Genomic DNA, 20,941 nt, shown 5'->3' with positions numbered 1-20,941 from the left:
GTCCGCCTTTTTCCCTTGGTTTTGCCGTTGATGACGTATAGAGGAGAGGGTAGCAACAGTTGCCTCGAGACCCCCGCGCGCCATAGTGACTGTAGTCGTGGAGACAGTTACTTACCAACGGGAGCAACACGCAGCAACAGCAGCAGCAACGAGAGAGAGTGAGAGCAGCCAGGGCAGAACTAAACACAAGGCAAAGGTGAATATATCTATACTGGATACAATGTATTGCTTATACTCGCTACGAAAACGGGATTTATGTTTTTTCACAACCCCCCAAAAATCATCACAAAAGGCGCCCGGTTCCAAATGGAGTTGGGGGGTTTCCTTTGATTCGTGTTTTTTTTCTTTCTTAAAAATCAATCTTGAAACCAGGCGGTTAGCATTTTGGATACAGTTGTATTTACCAGATACAACTCGAACCCCCATTTTCTTTTGTTCAAGTCAGACAGAAGACATGTCTGTATTTCAGCTTTTTAATTGAAGTGTAGTTTCCCCTTTTTTTCTCTTTTAAAAAAAACAACACGGAGTGTTCTGGGAGAAATAAATATACCGGGCTGTTAAGACAGTGTGTTACTAGCGAGAGAAAGGCCGTGAAAAAAACTTTTCTTAAACTCCAGGCAAGTTAGGTATGAGTCACTTTCTTTGTATATTTAGTATTTAACAATTTTAAGGTGTTGTATCTTAAAATGCGTAATATACCAGCTGTAGTTGTAGCTGATCGTAGGAACCAGGCACTGGCTTGTGAATACTGACGTAAGGTTATCGTAAAAAGTCACACGCCTATTAATAATCATTAGAATCATACATATCTGCTTCACATTTCTTTTGAATCGGTGCTTGGTTTTTCTGTTAATTTAATTGTTGCGTTGGTCGTAAATAATCTATTACGTTTCGAAAATGTTATCGCCACCTGTTAGTTATTTTTTCGTATTTTCGATTCAGTTGCGATAACGTTTTAAGCACAGTTTTTGTCCTAAACCTGTGCGTTTTCCTCCTTGACAGTCTGTTGTTTTCTTGGATAGAATGGTCAAACGTGCCGTACGGTATTTAAAATCCTCTAAAGTTTACATGCGTGAGATTTTTACCTTGTTTAGCTACTGGGTATTTTAATCGCAGACGCCAACGGTAGCTTGTTGCATCTGATTGAAAATAAGCTAAATACTTTCTACTGTCATTGTAAATGTAACCTGTCGGAGTATCCTTTCTGTGTTCATGTCTTTGAAAGTATCTAACAGTAATCGTGTGCTAAATGTGTGCCCCACAGTAGAGTTTTCTAGTGCCTTCATAGGTGTAAAATAACGAGCAGAGGCTGGACATAACCTGTTTGTACAGTATGTTTATTCCTTTAAAACATGAAATATATTGTACCTTTTACACTATAAAGAGACTCCCACACTGCCCACTTTGACTAGCAGGTTTTTCCAATGAACTGTATGATCTGCTTGGGGTCTGTAGAAGATAAATACAATAACAGAACCACGCTATTATCCCAAAATAGCTTTTATGAAAGTCAGCAAAGTTGCACAAGCAAGCTCAGTGCTTAGTGATTTTTTAAAACTAAGCTCTGGTCACCTAAAAGTGTTTTTTTTTTGGTTTTTATCATTTTTTTTTTCTTCCTTTTTTAATAATGTGCAGAAAATATCTAATCTAGGCATGTGTTATTTTGGGGTCCTCCAAGTTTCGGTATTTGTAAAGTCTAATTAATAACTGCTTAAGGGTGTATAAAATGTCTCTTATAAAAAAAACTAACCTTGTATATTATATGCAGGCACATTAACATGACAAACTGTATACAATGCCTCGGCTGTAGTCGGTTGTTCCAACAGCATTTAGGTAGCTTTTCCAGGTTTAACTGTCATCTGCAGGCTGTTTATTGTTCAGAGGCTCCAAGCAAGCTAGGCAAGGCAAGCCAGTTTATTAGTTCAACCTGCTGCTAGCTTTAAAGTTGTACAGGCCTGTTTAATAATATGTAGGCAGCGCTGGTTCACATTTAACTTGTCTGTTAGAAAGACTGACATGCGTTGGGATCCGTACCTAATGCATTTATCATTCAAACTACACGTTTTAAAAACCCAACTCTCTTGATTTGAACATTTAATAAACTGCTTTCTACAGAAAGTGTATTATTAACCCACAAATCAATACTATCTGGAATATTTAGCTTGTTTTTAAAGAAACAAAGTTTCAATTCTGCATTTGAAGTTGGAGGAAAAAGAAAGAAGAAAAATCTGATATCGGGCATTTCTTTTAAATTTAAAGAAACCTATCAGTTGTACAACATTTATTGCCTGAGCTACATTCATGTACAAGATTCTTAAAGAAAGGTTACTGTATACAAAATCAGGTTTAAATAATGCTATTCAGAATAATTGCTTTCTTGTTTGTTAGCAGATTTCTTTAATTAACATACACAAATCTAAATGATTTGATTCTTGCACCCTCCACAATACACAATATCCACAAACATTTTAATTCAACAAAATATATTGTCACTGGTAATGGGATACACAGCTACAGGTGCTACAGCACTATCAAAGTTTACATATTTTATAAGGAGAACCTTATGTCTTAGGAAATAATTAATAATGTATCTATGAATCGGGTAAAGAACGGTCCTTTCAAAGTTTTCTCTTTGTCTGTTACCAAGACACATTCGTTAGTGCATTGAAGCATGTTAGCATGCCTTTTGAGAAATGTCTTTAACTAAATAACGAGGTACTTGGTAAATCTGTGTACAAGTCGTTGTCTCTAGTAACCAGGTAGACAAGCTATTGACAGATTTAGCACATCAATCGCTTACAGTTTAGCTCCAACTGGAGTGATCTGTCTTTGACAAGCTTTGTTTGTTTTGTGTGTGTGTTTTATTTAAAACTTGCCAGCGTCCGAATAGGAACATTTTGAAAATGGGCACATACCTGTTCGACCTGGCAACCACCTGATAATAAGACCTGTCTGCTGTCAACAGCAGTGTAAAAAAAACACCAAAATGAAAACCTCTAGGGCTTTCAATCCAGCTGACAATCAGATCACAGGTGCTCCCTTTAAAATGAAGAATGAACAGTGGAGCTTGGCCTTTAAACGTTGCGCTAATGAGCATGTTAATTAGTCTTCAGAGCTTTAAACCTGAAAGGCTGTTCTGGGGTTTCTTTTCAGTTTGTACCAAAGTGTCTCCTTTCTTTAAACAAGGTACCCAGTCCTTTTAAAAAAAGAAACCTGCCATAAAGAAAGTCTCTTCCTTCTCTTTTATACATACAGTACCTTATCAGAGATACAGTAACATTTCCATGTGCTTATCTAATTTTTGATTTCAATTAAAACTAACAATAACAACGGCAGATGTTTAAGAAGGGCTCTGCCTTCTCAGGTTGCCTGGTGAGTACACATGACACCAATGAAACCCTCAGTCAAAATACTACTTTGGATCACTTAAAAAGGTACCTAGTCTAGAAAACGGATGCCATGTATGTGGAAATATAAGGCATTGTTAAGTGTACAGGCTCCTGTCTCTAAGGTTAGACAGTACATTTGGTGCCATGCTGTACATTTGTCATACATGGATCATGCGTTGAAAAATTATCTTCTACGTCAGTAAAGTAAAACTGGGTCATTTCTTTAAGGCCAAGAAAGAAAGAGAAAATCAGCTGTTGACTACCGTATTCTCAAAGTCTGGTATTTAAGTCTTTGATGGGGGCACACTAATTGGATGTGGTAGTAACTGAATGTCCATCTTATTAAAATTTTGGATCTTGCACCATGTTTTTTATGTCATAGTAATCTTTAAACTGTTCTGCATTTCCCCCAAAAATGTCAGTCTAAATTAGGCAGCATCCACACTGAACAGAGCAACACGAGCGAAGTCGCTAAATGTCAATCCACACCAGACACGACTTCAAAACGAACCAAAAAGACTGGAAATACATGACCCCGCCCATGCATTCCTATTGGACATGCTAGAGATGGGCGGTCCCATTACAAAACAGGGCTTGTTTTGATAAAAGGTTACCACCCTGACCTCCGGCAGCTGCGTTGTAAAATAAAGGTTGGTCTTGTAAAATCTATAGATCAGAGTTATTGAACATCCCTATATATCCAACAGTTTTATTGTTATCATTATTATTAGTAGTAATTGTACAGTTTTTTTTGGTACCAGTAGTTGTAGCAGTCCGATTTTGAAGCCCTGTAAAAGCCCGGTCAGAAGACACCTGGAAAATAGCAGAATAGTTGAACTCATATTTTCAACAAAATTATTTTATTGTTATACATTCATATATACAGCTTACTGCAATCTCAATGGTGTTTCTTTACAAATTCCTTCTTTGAGCCTTTTTGTTTATTAACTTGAAGTATTTTAAAGTGCATTATTATTATTATTATTATTATTATTATTATTATTATTACGCTGTTGTTAAGCACTACATAATCACCATCTTCATTATTATTACCTGTGTTATTATGAGCAGGTCACCACTTACCTTGTATTATTATTTACTTTTATTTAGTTTTTCCTTTTAAAACAGTCAGGTGAACTTAACAGAAAATGCTTTATAAATATGGCTCATGATCTAAACTATGTATGAGCTTGGTAATGTTGGGATGTGTCACATAGAATACAAACGTGTTGCTGGCTTTGTTTTACAACGTATGGAATAGTAGGACCTCAATATTTTTGTTTGTTTGGTGAATCTCCACAAAACTTCACGTTTATGTGTATCTAAAGACCACCTTCTTGTCACAAATTTGTGCCACAGAGCAATTTAGTGAACAATACGTTATTTATCAAAAGCAAACAAACCAAAAAAAAGCCATAGTTTAAAATCAGGTCACATGTTCAAGTTGTGTGAATGCAGGACCTTTTGTGTCATTTTTAAAAGCCAGCAAAAGTGCACATTTTTCATTTAAATGCTGGATATGTAGACTGCATGTATGGTCCTGTTTATTTTTGCTTCTTAATAAACCTATTTTTATGCAACTTGCATAATCAGAAAGAAAATGTCTTGGTGCTAAATGCACCACATGCAAGGCACAACTACTGGTACTACATAAAAATCGCTGTACCCTACTCACCAGAGACACCAGCAACCGCTGCGATGTTCACCCAGGCATTGTCTTTCTTCATTCAATTTGCAATCCTATAATAATGGATACTGCTTCACCTCATAAATTTAATTTTTCATCGTCCATGATTAACTTGTTTTGAGGCGTGTGTTTGACGTGTGTCGAGGGTGTTAACCTTGCTTCTGATTGGTCAGTTTGATTAAAAAAAATAAATAAATAAAAAATAGAAACAGGTTCTATTTTAGCGACGTCGCTCGCTGCTGGTGTGGATGCTCCCATTTGACTGCACTGACTTCTAAATTATTCGCTCGCGACCAGTGTGGATACGGCTTAACTGCAATATAATCCCCTGCCACTCCATGCCCTAAGATGATGATTATTATTATTATTATTATTATTATTATTATTATTATTATTATTATTATTATTAATATTATTAATAAAACATACATAAAAAAATATCAATGCACAGAGAATTTGGGTAAAAATGGCCTGCACAAAAACATGAAAAAAAACTTGTTATGCCTTGTGGTTTAACATTTTTCATTTGCTTTTTTGATCTACTTCTTTCTTCATAAACATACTTTATGCTTGCACAGGCAGGTTAAGATAAAACCTGCACCACAGAGAAAAAACAGGTATAGACTAGATTAGGTTTAGCTGTAACTGACTCAATCTGAATATCACTACATGGATGAATTACTGAAAAAGGATAAATACAATTAAAGGTTACTACTGCCACTGTTTAGGTCATTAGCATAGACCCTGTTCTCCCCAATAAAGCACCCTTTGCAATGCACTTTGGCTTCGTTGTGAAACTAGTTTGCGGAGGTGAGGGTAGAATCAAAGAATTAATGTCTGTTTGTTTGTTTCATCTATAGTATCAAATTCTGTCAAAATATTGCTCACTGACATAGATATAGGGTAAGCAGGTCATGGGATTGATGAAAACCGTAGAATACCAGGAAGCAATGGCAGGACTGTCAGAACTTGACTTCAGTGGAAACTTCCCTTGATCTGAAGGTAGCTGCACCAGAGGTAATGTAGGTGTTCTTAAAGCTATGGCTGTCAGGAGTGGTTACACTCTGTGGGAAGAATAAACAGCTTGACAGCGGAAAAAATGACTGACTGGTTACATTTCAGATAGGCGGATAGATAGTTGTCTCAAAGCAAACCGATGAAATCTATTATAGAAAAAACATCTAATTCCAAAATGTTTTAGGTTCTGTTTTTAGAAGAGGGCTCTTCTGCTTCTACACATATTGTGTATGGAAGAGTAAAGTCTGGCTTTACAGATGTTTGTTCTTATTACCAGCTACTAAATCCCCTTTCTGACTGGTAAATTCTGACATTTCAAGTTCAAAATTGAAAAGTTCCAGTGTGCTTTTTATTTTATTTATTTATTTATTTATTTATTTGAAAACCGTTGCCGTTTGCTGGCCACATATTTATGTAGACCTTGTAACAACCCAAGTGCTGTAATTTCAAATCTAGATTATAAGTAAAGATTTTTTTTTCACTGCAGATTTTGAATGATTCTGGGTCTGTTCTTGTCAACGCCCCCTAGGCATGAATTGGATTTTGATCTTAATTGGGGGATGGGTGATGACAAGATTGATTGTTACTACTGAGGTGATAAATATTAAATGAAAAGATGTGCAGTTTAAAAATAGGTCTGATAAATTGATATCGAACACCCCATTTTGTTTAAGGAAATAAGAATAAAAGCTACGCAGGATGTATTGTGAAAGAATAGTTAAATGTTTCACATTTCTCCTTTTAGTTCCTCATCAGCATACAAGACAGTTTCAAGTGCTAGAAAGGGGACCTGTGTGGTCTGGAAAGCTGGTGTCTAATAAATATTTTGTTGGGTTTTATAATTGGATCCAGTTTTGTTCTGCTTCACTACAGCTAGACCTAGAATAACATTTTTTTTTTTTTTTAAGCATCTTCACATTTTTGGATGGTCTTCAGTTAAACAGGCTAAAGTCCCTAACAGGAATCTTGTGGAACAAAGCAATATGTTTAAGACAAAAAAAAGATCTAAATTCTCAAGATGCGTGTTGCAACTTGTGTTCTGATAAGTGTTTTTTCCCCACTCGTATCCATGGGCATTCTTAGAATTCCACCCAACTTGTATCGTAGCTACACACAACAACTAATTAAATTTACTGACAATAACAGAAGACAAGGCTAAAATTAGCATTACAATGGGTATTATGTTTTTTTTTTTTCATTTATTCAATGACTGTGAAAGAGGGCCCCAGAATACTAAGTCGCACCCTTGTGACACTCTTTTTATGAAAACTTCCCATAGCCCCTTTCATTTGCTGCTATTTTATATTAATTTAATACTGTTTCTCCAAGAGTAGCTAAGCAGCGAGCCCATCTTGTCAAGCCCTTCAATCCTAGCTTTCGCTAACATTACGTTTCAACTCTTAAGAACCATGTTCAGTTTAGTCTACCCTATATTAAACATGTGGACAGATGGGGTTGTGGTCAAGGACAAGGGCCTTGAAAGACCTCTTGTCATTGAAGTTCAGATTTTATGCCCCCATTTACACTTGCTAGCTGTCACTAAAACGGTTTAGCTGAATCCTGCTTTGTTGCAGATGTAAACAGCTACAGTGGATGTCCTACTACTAGCCACAGCCATTCAGCCATAGTGGAATACATTAACTCCACTGCACAATAGAAGTAGATGGCTTTTTGTTAAACCCCGTTTCTGCCCCAGGTGTCCGATAGTTTAATATTAAGAATGCTTTTAATTGGGATTAATTAGCCCCAACACATAATACATCCAGAAACAACTATTGCCACATTATTTTGGCAACAAAGAATTGTGGTTCTTGCAGTATAGAGTATTTAAATCAGATCAGCCCAGACTGGATTTATATTTTCCCTGATCCATACACCACTGTTTTTGAGGTAGGAGGTGTGGAAGTGGCTAGATTAGACAGTCTAGTTACAGCCTAGTTTCATTTGGCAGATATATCCATAACAGTTTGGTTTGTGATTGGCCTGAGACAAAAAAAAAAAAAAGAAAAGTATCCCTTTTAGTTTCATTGTTCTGCTTGTGTTGGGGATATTAGCCCGTACGCAGTTGGTCAGAATATTTATTTTTGTACATACAAATGAATTTTTTTTTTTTATGTTTTTGCTTCATCTGTTTCACACACGTATCCCATGCACCAAATTCACAACTTTTGTTCAACCCCATTATTCTGGGCCTTATTTGCTAAGCTTTTTACTGCCAGCACTCTATTGTAGTGAGAAATTGAACAAAGCCTGCGAGAAAGAAGGCAGGCTTGTGTACATCAGCTGCCTAAACTTAGGGCACTTCATACGGATAAGTAATGGGGAGATTCTGATCAGGGCCTTGCAAGGCAGAGCCAAGGCTGAACAAAGCAGGCATTTTGTCAACACTGTCTTCGGTACTTTTAGCAACGTTACAATAACATAAATGCAGATGCTTAATGTCTGTTAATAGGTGAACAGAATGGGTTAGAAACTCACACTAGTCCTGCATCCAGTCCTGTTTTTATTTTTTAATTTTTTTTATTAACTACAATTTAGGTATCCTTTCCAATTACCAGGTCCCAGGAATTAGGCTTTTTAAAAAAAATCTCACCTGAGTTTATAGGTTTTACGCTTCATAACAGTTCATGCAGTTATAGGGGAGGAACAATTTATTTAACAAGGGCCTGATTCAAATAATAGTTCATTGAGGGTAGTTCTGAAACCTCGGACTGTGTGTAGGGTTAGTGTAAGTTTCTAACCCTGAAAAGGATACGAGGTTAGTTTAAACATTAAATTATTTATGGTAAATATTTTAATTAAATGTTTATAGATATTTAGTGTTATTTTTTATGTACCATTAAACAGTGCTTTGGGATTTAGATTAGCAAAATCTAAATTCCCCAAAAAGTCCCTTTACAAATTGCAGTTGTTGTAAAAGATGTATTAACAAGAAGTAATCCAGGCAAGTCTCTTTCTGCTTCTTGGATTGAGATTTCCAGCAGAGTTTTTAAAATGCGTCTCCAGAGAGGCGTCAGACAGTAGACACCACGCTCACCGTGACGTGATGCTGCTGATCCTTGCTTGTGTGTTCACCCATCAAGCAGGGCAGGAGAGCGTGCTGGCCCTTTAATTATTGCTAGTGGAACTGGCAGGCCTCATTTGCAGAGTGTCAGTGCGGATTTCACAAAGCCACAGCACTGGCCTCCTTCTCGATTGGCTCGAGACTGGGAACTCATAAAGCAGCTCCTGTGTTTACACTGCAAGAGCCAGGTTAAACTGACAGATTCTGATTTTAATCTTTAGCTGCACATGGAAAGTTGAGAAGGCTTTTTTATTTTTTATAAATCTATTTTGGATTATGTTTTGAACCACATAACTGACTTTACTGGGGAATTAAGCAGCTAGAACAATGATCTCAGTCATTTATTTTCTCAGGTTTTTAAAGCAGAGTTTTTTAGTGCAGTAAGAGCAACTGTGTTTATTCAAACTGAATGTGGCTATGCTCAATTTGCTTGGTAGTGTTTGGATAAAACCACCACGTGTTTTGGTTACAGTTTGGCTTAAACCCTTCTTACAGTTAGGTGGAATGTGTTCCCTACAGGTCAAAGTAAAACAATGTTGGTAAACCTGCTCTATACAATATAAAATGTGGCTGCTGTAGCCCCAGGATAGCTTGTAAATTAGCAGTCTCAGTTTACTGTACTGGTTAAAGCGGAGAGGTGCAGTGGTTTGATCACTGCTGGGCTTCAGTTCTGACCTGAGGCACCCATGTAAGTTGTTGCTCTGGTGTTCTTAACCCACAAAGATAATTGAAGTTGAAAAGAGGCCAGTTAGAGGGCTTCTTGATGCCATTTACTTCTGAACCCCTGGGTGTGACTCTTGCTCAGTTCACAATGGGTCTGATGGTTTCACTTAATTGCATTTGTCCCTCACCTTTCATTTTTGTACCTTTTGAGGTCCTGTGTGGATCAAAGGTGTTGTATGCGTGTCCCATTCCATAAAGCACATCTACTGTAAGTCCATAACTGAGGACCATTCTGTTATTCAGAAAGTGTTCGAGACATCAAGACGTTATCAATATTTTTCCAACTGTTATATCAAACTAGCTATCCTGCGCCTGCCTTTCAGCCTGAGCTAAGAATTCCTTTCAAACTGCTATACAAGTGCCCTGTGCTTTTCCCCGCCCCGACACACCCTAATAGCTTACTGTGCAAACAGCTGTAAAACAGATTGGATGATACAGCAGTAATAAACAACTGAAATTTAACAAACAAATCCCACATTTTGTAGTGATCTGAAAAACCTGTAGTGATCTGAAAAAGTGACATTTGAAAAACATAAAGAGAAGTTTATACAGGAGTTTCTAACCAAGCAGTGCAACAAACCTATACTACATCTACTTGGAAACTGGGAAATATACAACTTTGCAAATGTGCCATCTTCCCATGGTAGACTGCAGTTAGGAAGCAGTGCCATTAGATAAGTAATACAATATTGATATATATTGTATTGCAGAAAGATGTTAAATCATCCTTTTGAGGTGCCTCTGGATGCATGTTTGGAATTGATTGATTGATTGATCATTGGTCTATACCCAGAGAGAGGGATTTTATATGAATGAAAATCTTATTAAATTGGTTTCTCCAAGTACAGTACTGTACAGCTGGTAACCCATGTCCTCTAACATGCCCCTAATTTACTCTAGTGCTCTTGAGATCTGATCTCCGAGTTTTGCGGACAGCTGCTACTCCTCCTACAGTACAACACGACCCCACTCTAAATCCACCAGCAACCGAAAACAATCCCACCAAACAAACCGCTAGCCCCCGGGTTTGTTTGTGTACTTCTAGTGCTTAACTTCTGACATCTAAATTCCTTAAATGTGTTAACCGGGGGATGTAAAACTGTCTGGACTGTCAAGTTTGCTTTATAATGTACACACAAGAATGCTAGCGAGACAGTTTTGATACAGTTGAACATAACTGTGTGCCACTACGGCTTGCAGCTTTTGAGATTTGTAACATCTTTTTTTAAAAATCTCTCATGGGAATGTTCTGTTGTGTGATGGGACCTGAATACAGTACAAGCTGTAGACACAAAAATATACTGGAAGTTAAATGTTGCAATCGTCCAGGAACTTAATCGTCCAGCATATGGACTTTTTTAAATAGAGGCATATATAAATGCCTCTTTTCTGAAGGCCGTATTTAAGTAAAACTGGTTTTCATTTTCATTGGGAGTTTCTTTCCTGCTGTTTTGCATCGTTTTTTCTGTTGATTGAATACGCCTTGCTTCTGAACTTGCAATGCAAATTTCAAATTATATGGAGGTATGCCACTTTTTTTTTTTTATTAAATAAACTTGCGTCCCTGAGCCCAACTGGTTTGTTCTGAGTAATCTGAAACGTACTGTAATGCTTGCCAAGTATTGCATATTTTTAGCTTTCATTTATTAATATTTTTTCTTAGCATTATAAAGAAACTTTCATATTTGTACACTTTTGCTAATTATCAAAAGTTAAAGTATTTTGTAACGAATACATTTTAATAATAATATACTATTGTATTGTTCTTATGTTTGACTGGTTTTCCTTGCTTAGTACAAGAGCAAAAGCTGTACTGTAATGTATGTAAATGTGGCCCAGTATGTCATTTAGTGTATAGGGCAGTCTTGCTTGTATCTGGTTTTAGGGATGGAAATGAGCACAGTGGGTTAAGTGACTGACTCACTGACATTCAGAGCCATGCAGTAAATCATTGGTTGAGCCTGGATCTCATGGCTCTCGTCCTTAACTCTGTACACACTACACTAACACTATACGATTCATCATGACAGTTGTTAAACTTACTATGGTTAGTATAATCTGTTGCCATGGCTACCCATTTACTGTATCTCCAATTTGTTTTATTTAATTATTTTAACCAGTTTCAGCACTAGAAATGCTTTTTTTTAAAGAAATGCACAGTCATAGTGTTCAACAAAGGCATACTGCAACTACAGAGCAGATCTGTAAAGCTAAGGTTAATTATGAAAGGCAGTGTGACGGGATTTGCCTTTGAATATACAAGACCCTGGTGGCTCCCCAACAGAGCTGTGAACTGTGTAGAACATAACAACAGGGACTGTTACTGGAAACAGGAGAGACTTATTTGCTATATCAAGAGGCACAGTAGTAGTGGGGGGTTGGGTGGGGTGGGGGGGGGGGGGGGGGAACTAGTATCACTATAGTTTATTAACAGGACTGAACTTTCGAGTATTGCTGTGACATTTTCAGTTGGTTCTCTATAGACCTTGTCAAGTGTGGCTTATTTGTGTCCAGTTTTATATTGCCCCTCCCTATTTTGTTAATGTGAAATGGTCAGCTTGCATATGTGTTACGAAACCTAGATAATACTATTAGCTAGTATGCAATATATTTTTCCAGCAGAAGTGTGTGTGTGTGTGTGTGTAATACATATATGATTGATAAAAATCAAATGACATTATGGGCATGGCAGAGGTGTCTCCTTGTGTTGTAATTCCAGTTTAAAATGTTATTAGTACTCATGACCCCCAAAATGGCATGCTTTTTAAATATCTTGGTTGTATTTACTATGGAGGAAAGTGTTTATCTAAAAGGAGATAATGCATACATAAGTGTCTTTTACGGAATAACTGTTTAATCTGTACTCTCTTTGGTAAAGAAATAATGTTGCCCCTTTCACTGTTTTTTCTGAAACTAATAGCTTACATATTTATTGTTGTAGTTTCTGGTTAATGTGAGATAGAGGGATCAGTTGGGGGATGGCATTGTTTGGTTTGGGAAGTATTCTGTTGGTTGCTTAGCAACGAGCTCCTGGAAACGGGAGTGGACTGCGTCGTCCCTGGCAACCGTTGTTGCTCAGCAAACAATGTGGGCCAGTGCAAACAAGAGCCAAGACTTAGGGCTCCTGTTTTTAATTGAACATCTGTATGTGTTTTTCTCTGATTAAACGCTGTTTAAGTTAGATTTGTCAGTGAAGGATGTGTTTAAATCTAGTCCAAGCTTTCATATGGACTGGCAGGTATTGGTTTATAGTGTAATGCCAATTGCCTAAAACTTAATTGCAGGCCTCTTCCATTGATAATGCAGTCGCAACTATTTAAATCCTACATTTAAACCATTGAACTACATTTTCTCATTTTAGTGTTTTAGTTTTCCAGGAGCGATATTTCAGCAGTGTGTAAAGTGTACTTAACTTTTATGGTTACAGTCTGTTGTAATTGAACTGCTATGATTGTCAGAAAATAGCTTTTGTTGTGTATCTATCCGATGGCAGCTGGTGGACAATGTATCTGGCTTCTAACCTTTAGTAAGACGCACTGTCTAGCTCGGGTATTCAACCTTTTTTTTAAACTGTACCCCTTCTGTCTGGAGTTTTCAGCTCAAGTACCCTTTACAATTTTCACTCGACTAATTGGTACCACAGTTGCAATAAAAGGCAGAATATTTTGATGAACACATTTCTTTTTTCCCCCTGTTTTATTTCATATATAATTTGTCACAACAGTTTGGGTCAGAAACTGCTGGTTTAGGACAGAATACCAAGTAGTAGGCTTAATTCTTAAAACTTAATTACAATTGGATGCACAGAATTAAGAGATAGTATTTGGGAATCTCTTTGGGAACACTCATCGCTTCCTATTCATCAGAGTTATTATAAATAATACAGAATAGTCTGCACTGTAAATGTTTAACGCGTTACCATTTACTTCCCCATCTGAGGATAATTGTGTGCCATTAAAAATGTTTACAATATCAAAAACATTAACCTCATAATAACCTTGATAAACTGTTTTATTAAAGCCAACATAAAAAATGATCCAGAGGGATTCGGTAGAACTTTGTCACTGCACTTTCTGTACTGTTTTTTTCCGTTTTGTTTTTCTTTTACATGTAAGAAATGTATCCATTTCAAGCAGCCGTGGTTGATTGCTGTTACTAAAAATGCAGCCACGCCTAATAAATAAGACAAAAACTGTAAAAGTATAAGTATTAGTATTGTGATTATTATTTGTTTACCGGAGTATTTATACTTTTAAAAAATGCTGAAATATTGTGCGTCACCGATTAGTATTCAATTATAGGACAAGTTAAAAACAGCAGAGTGAATGAGCAGCACATAGCGCTCTCCAGAGGCAGAATCACCAGACCCCTGCTTCACACACCCATATCAGAGTGGAAATCCATTCAATCAAAATCACGCGTGCGTACAGGTGGAAAGTACGAACGTGATAGATTCTGTGATTTATTTATTTATTTTTTCCCCCCCATCTGCGGTTCACTTTGAGCTGCAAAACAAAAATGTAATATTTATGCACGATGGTTTAGAGATAATATATAAACCTGTTAATCAGTTCAAGACCATTATTTTCTTTTACTTTTGTTTTTATTTGTGCATTTCCAAGTCGTCCTGCATACACCCTATGACCCTTCGAAGTAACCCCAGGGGTACGCGTACCCCCGGTTGAAAACTCCTGGTCCAGCTTATAAACTGACTACTGAATATATTTACCAGCAGAATCCTTTTTCACAACTAGCACTAATGCACAGGGAATCCCACAGATAAGACCATACACTAAAACCTTAGTTGAAAACAAACCAATTCGAGTAGCACCTTGTGGTTAAATTCCATTATTTTTATGACTCGGAACAGAAACTGTGTTTGTTATGCTAATACTGTAATACTTTTCTTTATTCATTTTTTTTGAAAAGTGAAGGAACGCAATTGTGAAAGGGAAAACTTGGGTGTGTTTGTTTGTGGGAATGTGCTTGTATTTAGAATACAAATGTAGCCCGGTCTGGACTGATTATTCCTGTACCTTCAGCTAAACCTTACACACACTTGTTGCTTTTAGACTAAAAGTGAGAAAAGCACATAGCTCTAAGCACAAAATCAGAACCTTATGGACTGAAGACAAAGGAGTTCTGTTGCTTAAGCAGAATTTAGAATAATCTTTTAACCCAATGTTGCAAGTAGCAGCTGCAACTTTCACAGTTTTGTTACATTATTAATTTATGATAGTCTGGCTGGTTGTATTTCTCTATTGAAATGTCCTTTCTTTATGGCTGCTGAATTCAGTTGTTATTTTTTCAGTTAATGCCATAGTATTAACAGTTTGCCTGCAGCCAAAATGCACCACGTTGGGGTATTATTAGAAGGGGGCACATGATCCCTAGATTCTCCTCCTCCCTTTTATTTGATTTTCCTTTTTTATACACACCCACACTGTCTTGCACAAAGTCCTTCACCACCTACTTCGCAGCCCTGATTAGCTTTGCATTCCTGCACTTTATTTCAAAACCCTTTCACCACCACCAGTGTTATCCCTGTTGCGCTCTGGCTATTACAAAGTCATACATGCACACCTTCTTGGTCATTGTTGCCTATTCGTTATGCAACAGTGTTTCAACCCTGTTGACATGACTGATTCATAGATTGAAAATTTTCTTGCGGATGCATGGCCGTGTTCAACAAAGAAAACAAGGAACCCAGCTCTTCTTTAAAAGTTTGTTTTTCTAAATTATTCAAAATCTTTAGATCTGTGTGTTTTTTAAATCTGTATTTGTAGAGTTTTGTGTAACTTTTATCACCAATTTTAGCTACTAGCTTCTGAATGAGTACCATGTTATCTTACTACTCTTAATTGGCATTTCCTTGTAATCAAATTATCTGTACTGTTGAACGAGTGAGTCAATTTGATTTATAAAGGCAGTGTTACACGTAGACATTTATACGTGAAAACTTTACATTTAAAGTAAGAACGTTCATGTATGTCAATTGAACATTTGCATACTACAATATTACCTTTATTAATGAGGTGTTGATTTAAAATGTTTTTTTTAATATTACGTTTTAGTGTAAAATGTAATTTATTGATTTATCACTACATTGATTGGATGATTGATACTTTTTTAAATCTCCACTAATAAACATTTTAACAATTACCTGAGGGCTGTTTGTGGCTCTTCTGATCCACTATTGGATATGCTCTCAATCTATAGACCAAAGCCATGGTCCCCCCTTTTTATGATATCCCTTAAAGTACTTTGCTTTTTAGCTTTAAATATAAAACTCCTAGGGATGAATGTGGGGGGTGGTCACCATGGCTTCTTCTCCATAGCAACCACCAAACATTTACAAAGCATTCAGGAATTTCCTCATATCAGCTGGATTATTGGAAGCCCCAGAGAATGGTTTTCATCTAAAAAAAAAAAAAAAAAAATTAAAATTGGAAAACTGAGGTACAGAACCCACGCGGCTGTTTGAATTGCTAATAACATTTTTTATTAAAGTTTAGTTTGGAAGTTGGAATAGTTATGTGTCTGTCCTGTTTTGTTAACACCAAAATAATGTATTAAACACGGTCCAAATTCTTCCGTTTTGTATTGCATTACAGATATATATCAATTTGACTTTTATTTAGTTAGATTTTCTTTGATAAAGGAAGACCCAAATCCTGGCCCTTAAGAGACAGAATATTTGTGCCTGTGCAATACAGATTTTGATTGCTGGTACTCAAATATATAGTTTAAGGGCCGGCGTAATGCATTTATACAGATCATATTATCCCTGTAAAATCTGTTAACACCGATAGTCATTTTTAGTACTGGCTGTAAGCAGTACTGTTTGGCACAGATTGAAGGGTTTGCTGAACAGACCGTTTTAACAGCTGTTTATTTACTTTTATATTGTCTCTCCCTTTCTGTGTGTGACTTCGAAAGATGAAATGGGAGCCGTATTAGTCCAGAGATGATAGACAAAGAGAAGGAGAGGTGATGCCTTTTATTGAACTAACTAAACAATAATTAATCACAAGCTTCCAAGACCTCAAAAGTCTCTTCAGGTGAAAGTAGGAAAGAGAGATTGATGTTTACATTCAAAGGTGGCATCAGAATTTGAACAAAAAGAACCCATTTTGAATCCCTACAATTCTAATGCAAGGAAAAAAGCTGTGTTGGGAGGGGGGCTGCATAATAAACAGACAAAATAAATAAATACAATTTTACTTTGAGTGGGTTTGAGAAAGGATGCATGAGCAAAACATTGTATAGTTAGAAGTTTAAGACGACTTATGTGGGTGTGTGACAACATCTTTTAAAGGTTTAACAAATTATAATTTTTTTTTTAAACCAAATTGGTGAATGCCATTTCCAACCTTAAGATCTTTAAATGTCGCTTGACGAGACATAAGTCTCTATGTGTTATTTAGTATCTTCTGAATAATCTTTACCTGTGGTGTTCTGTTTTCTTTGTGTGTGTGTGTGTAATTTTAAAGTTGCTACTGAGGCAGCAAGTCCTGTTTTGTATTAGATTCTCCCATATTCAGTCCTAAACTAATCTTCTGATTCCCTTCAGAGTCGAGCATGCAGAATTCAGAGGGAGGATCTGATTCGCCGGCCACGGTTGCTCTGCGGACTTCGACCTCGGCACAAGCCCCTGTAGTGCAGCCAGTCCCAGCATCCCAACAGGTACCCCAGATTCAAGCTCTGTAGGGGCATTACACGCGACAGCACTGCACCTTTGCATGGCCACCCTCTGCACAACCCCCCGTGAAAAAAACTACCCTTCTGATGGGAACCTGCTGAGTTATTAATCAATTATTACTGCTTTAGCATGCAAAAAAAAAAAAACATTCACGTTGCAGCTCTAAAACAGACCTCCCAAAACGCTATGCCTGTTGTATTGTAAAAAGCTCTTGGCAATAAGCATGAAACATTAACCCTTTAAGGACCAGACCTTTTTTGGTCGGAATTCCAAATTCTGAGGCAAAGCTTTGTCAAGTAACATGTTTATCCGTGTTTTAAAACACACACGGAAGTACTCTCCAGCTTCAGTGCGACTGGTGTTTTGACTCGGTGGAGCTGTTTAATCATCAGCGCTGCACCTGTTTTCTTCACAGAGGGTCCTGGTGCAGGCAACAGGCTCAGCCCAGAAGGGAGGACAGGTTCAGCAGCTTTCTGTACCCAGAGTGCAACAGGTCCCACAACAGGTGAGGCTGAAGCACCTTGTCGCTAAACAACTCAGTAACCCAGCCTTCGATTTCCCCCTATCCCTGTACATGGGAACCCCGCTTGAAAACAAGATCTCGGTGGCTCTGTCGGAGTCTGTCCCAGTTTAAATATGTTTAAGACTCCGGTGACACAACCTTTTCAGTCCCTCTCCTCTTTGGTGGATTAAAACTGCTACTGCGGCTTATCTATTCATGAACACCTTCATGCCCCCTTCCTTAATAAACGAGTGACTCAACATTGCAACATGCTAGTTTTCTATGAGGCTTGTTGCTACAGAGACTCCTGTTTAACCCTTCTTCTCCTGGGTTTCTCCGTTGCTGCAGTATAATTTATATCCAGGCTGTAACTCCATATTCGTAGTTCTGACTGCATCTTTTCTAGAAGCTGAAACGATTAACAAACTGAACTATTGAAGTAAAGATCACGTGTGCTATGAAAGATGAACCAACTACACTGCGAAGTTTATCAAGTATTAACAAAAATGTAATACTTTGAAATCACCTGATTTCATAGACCCCGAGTTTCAGTGTTCCTGGACTACCAAATGAAACCACACAATACCAGCATGCAAACATTTTCATGGCTAAGATATGTGTACCAATTTACTATAGATTTACTATCAGTAGTACATTGATGTTAATACGCTCGGGTAGAATGAGATTTTAATTGCCGGCAGGCTTAACTGTCTTTCAGGCGCCGTGGACTTGTATGAAAATCCCTTAGAGGGGGAAAAAAACATAATTGGAAGTAAGCTGGTCGGCTCTACACCTGTTGCCTCCCGTGGGCTTGTTAATTGTTCACACTTGTTAACCAGTTTTGTTTCTTTTTTTTCTTCTTTCTTTAATAATTAGATACAGCAAGTTCAGCATGTGTACCCATCCCAAGTCCAGTATGTAGAGGGTGGAGAGGCAGTGTACACCAATGGAACCATGTAAGCACCAACATGTCATCTCTTGCTTTTGATCCAGTATTGCATGATTTATTCCCTTGACTTTGCAAGAACACTCACTCTTCTCTACATACTTTTTCGGAATCCTTTTTTAAAACCAGATTACTTCTGGTTCCCATCTGAATTTCAAAGTATATAATGTGGGATCTTACTTAAACACTTTGAAAGCTTCCAGTATTTGGATACGACAGTCAACACTTTAAATTATAGCAAATAGTGTTGGAATTTGCTTACTTTGAAATATGATACCTACATCTTAAGAGACTTGTTTGCATCATTTGAGATCTAGGTTTTTGTGTCCCTGCTAGCAAATAAAAGTGAAGCTAGTGAAGAAAACAGGTACACTATTTGAATGATTTAAGGAGGCAGCATTTAACACACTAATGGCTGGTTTTACAGACTCCTATTTAGCAGTAATCTTGGACTACCCCAAAATATTTCTTATCAGGGTTTGTGAACTGTAAATCTACATTTCCTGAATAAAAGACTATGTTGTCTTTGTGTTTGTCGCAGGTATCTCAATGTTTAGATGTGTCTAAACAATCCCCATTTTGTCTGACAAAGCCCCTATTTGCAGTGACAGCTCTAGAAGTTAAGCTGTCCTCAACTGAGTTTAATTAATTTGCCCTCCTTTTGAGTTTTAACTTCTTATGTTGGTGAATAATTAGGGAAATATAAATCATTTGTTTAGATGGCCCGGTTCCCAGTAAAGCCACTCCCTATAAAGGGAGGTGGGGGGAAATAATCATCTGTTTATCTCATATGCATTAGTTTTTCTCCCTCTTTCATTCTATGTAGTCGCACAGCCTATGCTTACAACCCAGAGGCCCAGCTGTACGGGCAGGGCAGCGGTGGCCCCTACTTCGACTCACAGGCAGGGAGTGCCCAGGTGACCACGGTGGTGTCTTCTGCCAGCGGGGTCCCACCGCACGGCATGGTGGGCATTGCCATGGACGTGGGAGGAAGCCAGATCATCTCCAGCACCGGGACCTACCTCATCCACGGAGGGGGCATGGACGGGAACCGACACCATGCTTCCCACACCTCCCGTTCCTCATCCGCAATGGTACGATCCAGGGATTCATTGAACATTAACCAGTCCAGGTTTAACACAGTGGGTTCTAACTTAAGCACCTGAAGTGTATTGATAAGCTGTCCCCAGAAAAAATGAAATATTCATCTTGTATTTCAACCTATACTGAACTACAAATCAACACCTGAAATATCAGCGACCTGAAAACACTCAAACCAAGTTTTGAATGTTTGCCCTCGAATGGCTTATTAACTCTTCCTCCCTTCAATACTCCTTATCACACAATAAACACTTTCTTTCCATGTTGAATTGTGTAAAAAGGCCATTGGTTCCCCCCAATAAAGGGTTATTGCTAGAGTATGTGTGTGCTGCATTCTGTTATCGCTACTTCGATCACTCTGGTTCTTGGGTAACCATTTGTAGTCCTTGCTTTATCCTGCAGAAAAGGTTTGAGTCTAGAGTCAATGATATTTAGTAAAAGTAACTTTACATCTAAAACAAGAAGTAAAAGTTCAATATTTGCGGTTGTATTGAGCACATAAACAACAACATCAAGTGTATTTCATTTAGCAACGTTGAGAGTCAGGGACAATTTAAATATGGAGTATTGCATGATAGTATAATGTTAGAAAATATGACTGGAATATACAGCATACACAGTGAATCTAGGTGCAATTGAACTTTTTTTTAATTTCTCGATTCATACAAATTTCATGAGTGCACCAGATGATGGCAGTATGAGCCAGACCATTACTGTTTTTTAATAAATAATTCAGCACTGCCTTGTTTTAATCAGTTTTCATAGTTGAACGTGTTGAATTAAGCACAGCAACTTGAGCATCTCATAAAA

The 20,941-nt window shown here is 37.5% G+C and overlaps 1 protein-coding gene across 5 annotated transcripts in view; it reads left to right on the top strand.

Moving 5' to 3' along the window:
* LOC117962345 (DNA-binding protein RFX2-like) overlaps positions 1 to 20,941 on the top strand; it is a 34,566-nt gene continuing 13,625 nt past the window's right edge. Inside the window, exons 1-5 of one of the 5 annotated variants that reach the window (XM_059014288.1) lie at positions 1 to 196; positions 17,454 to 17,566; positions 17,998 to 18,087; positions 18,961 to 19,040; positions 19,857 to 20,124. In XM_059014288.1, coding sequence (XP_058870271.1) covers positions 17,462 to 17,566; positions 17,998 to 18,087; positions 18,961 to 19,040; positions 19,857 to 20,124 — 543 coding nt within the window. In that variant the 5' untranslated portion in view covers positions 1 to 196; positions 17,454 to 17,461. Of the gene's footprint in view, positions 197 to 15,536; positions 15,604 to 16,849; positions 16,871 to 17,453; positions 17,567 to 17,997; positions 18,088 to 18,960; positions 19,041 to 19,856; positions 20,125 to 20,941 lie in introns of those variants that run through there. The other 4 variants (XM_059014287.1, XM_059014289.1, XM_059014291.1 and 1 more) reach the window with 4 other exon arrangements.

Source organism: Acipenser ruthenus, chromosome 47 (assembly GCF_902713425.1).
Source record: "Acipenser ruthenus chromosome 47, fAciRut3.2 maternal haplotype, whole genome shotgun sequence".
Classification (NCBI taxonomy): Eukaryota; Metazoa; Chordata; class Actinopteri; order Acipenseriformes; family Acipenseridae; genus Acipenser; species Acipenser ruthenus.
Note: the sequence above shows the minus strand (reverse complement) of the source record. Positions and strands in the feature narration are given on the sequence as shown.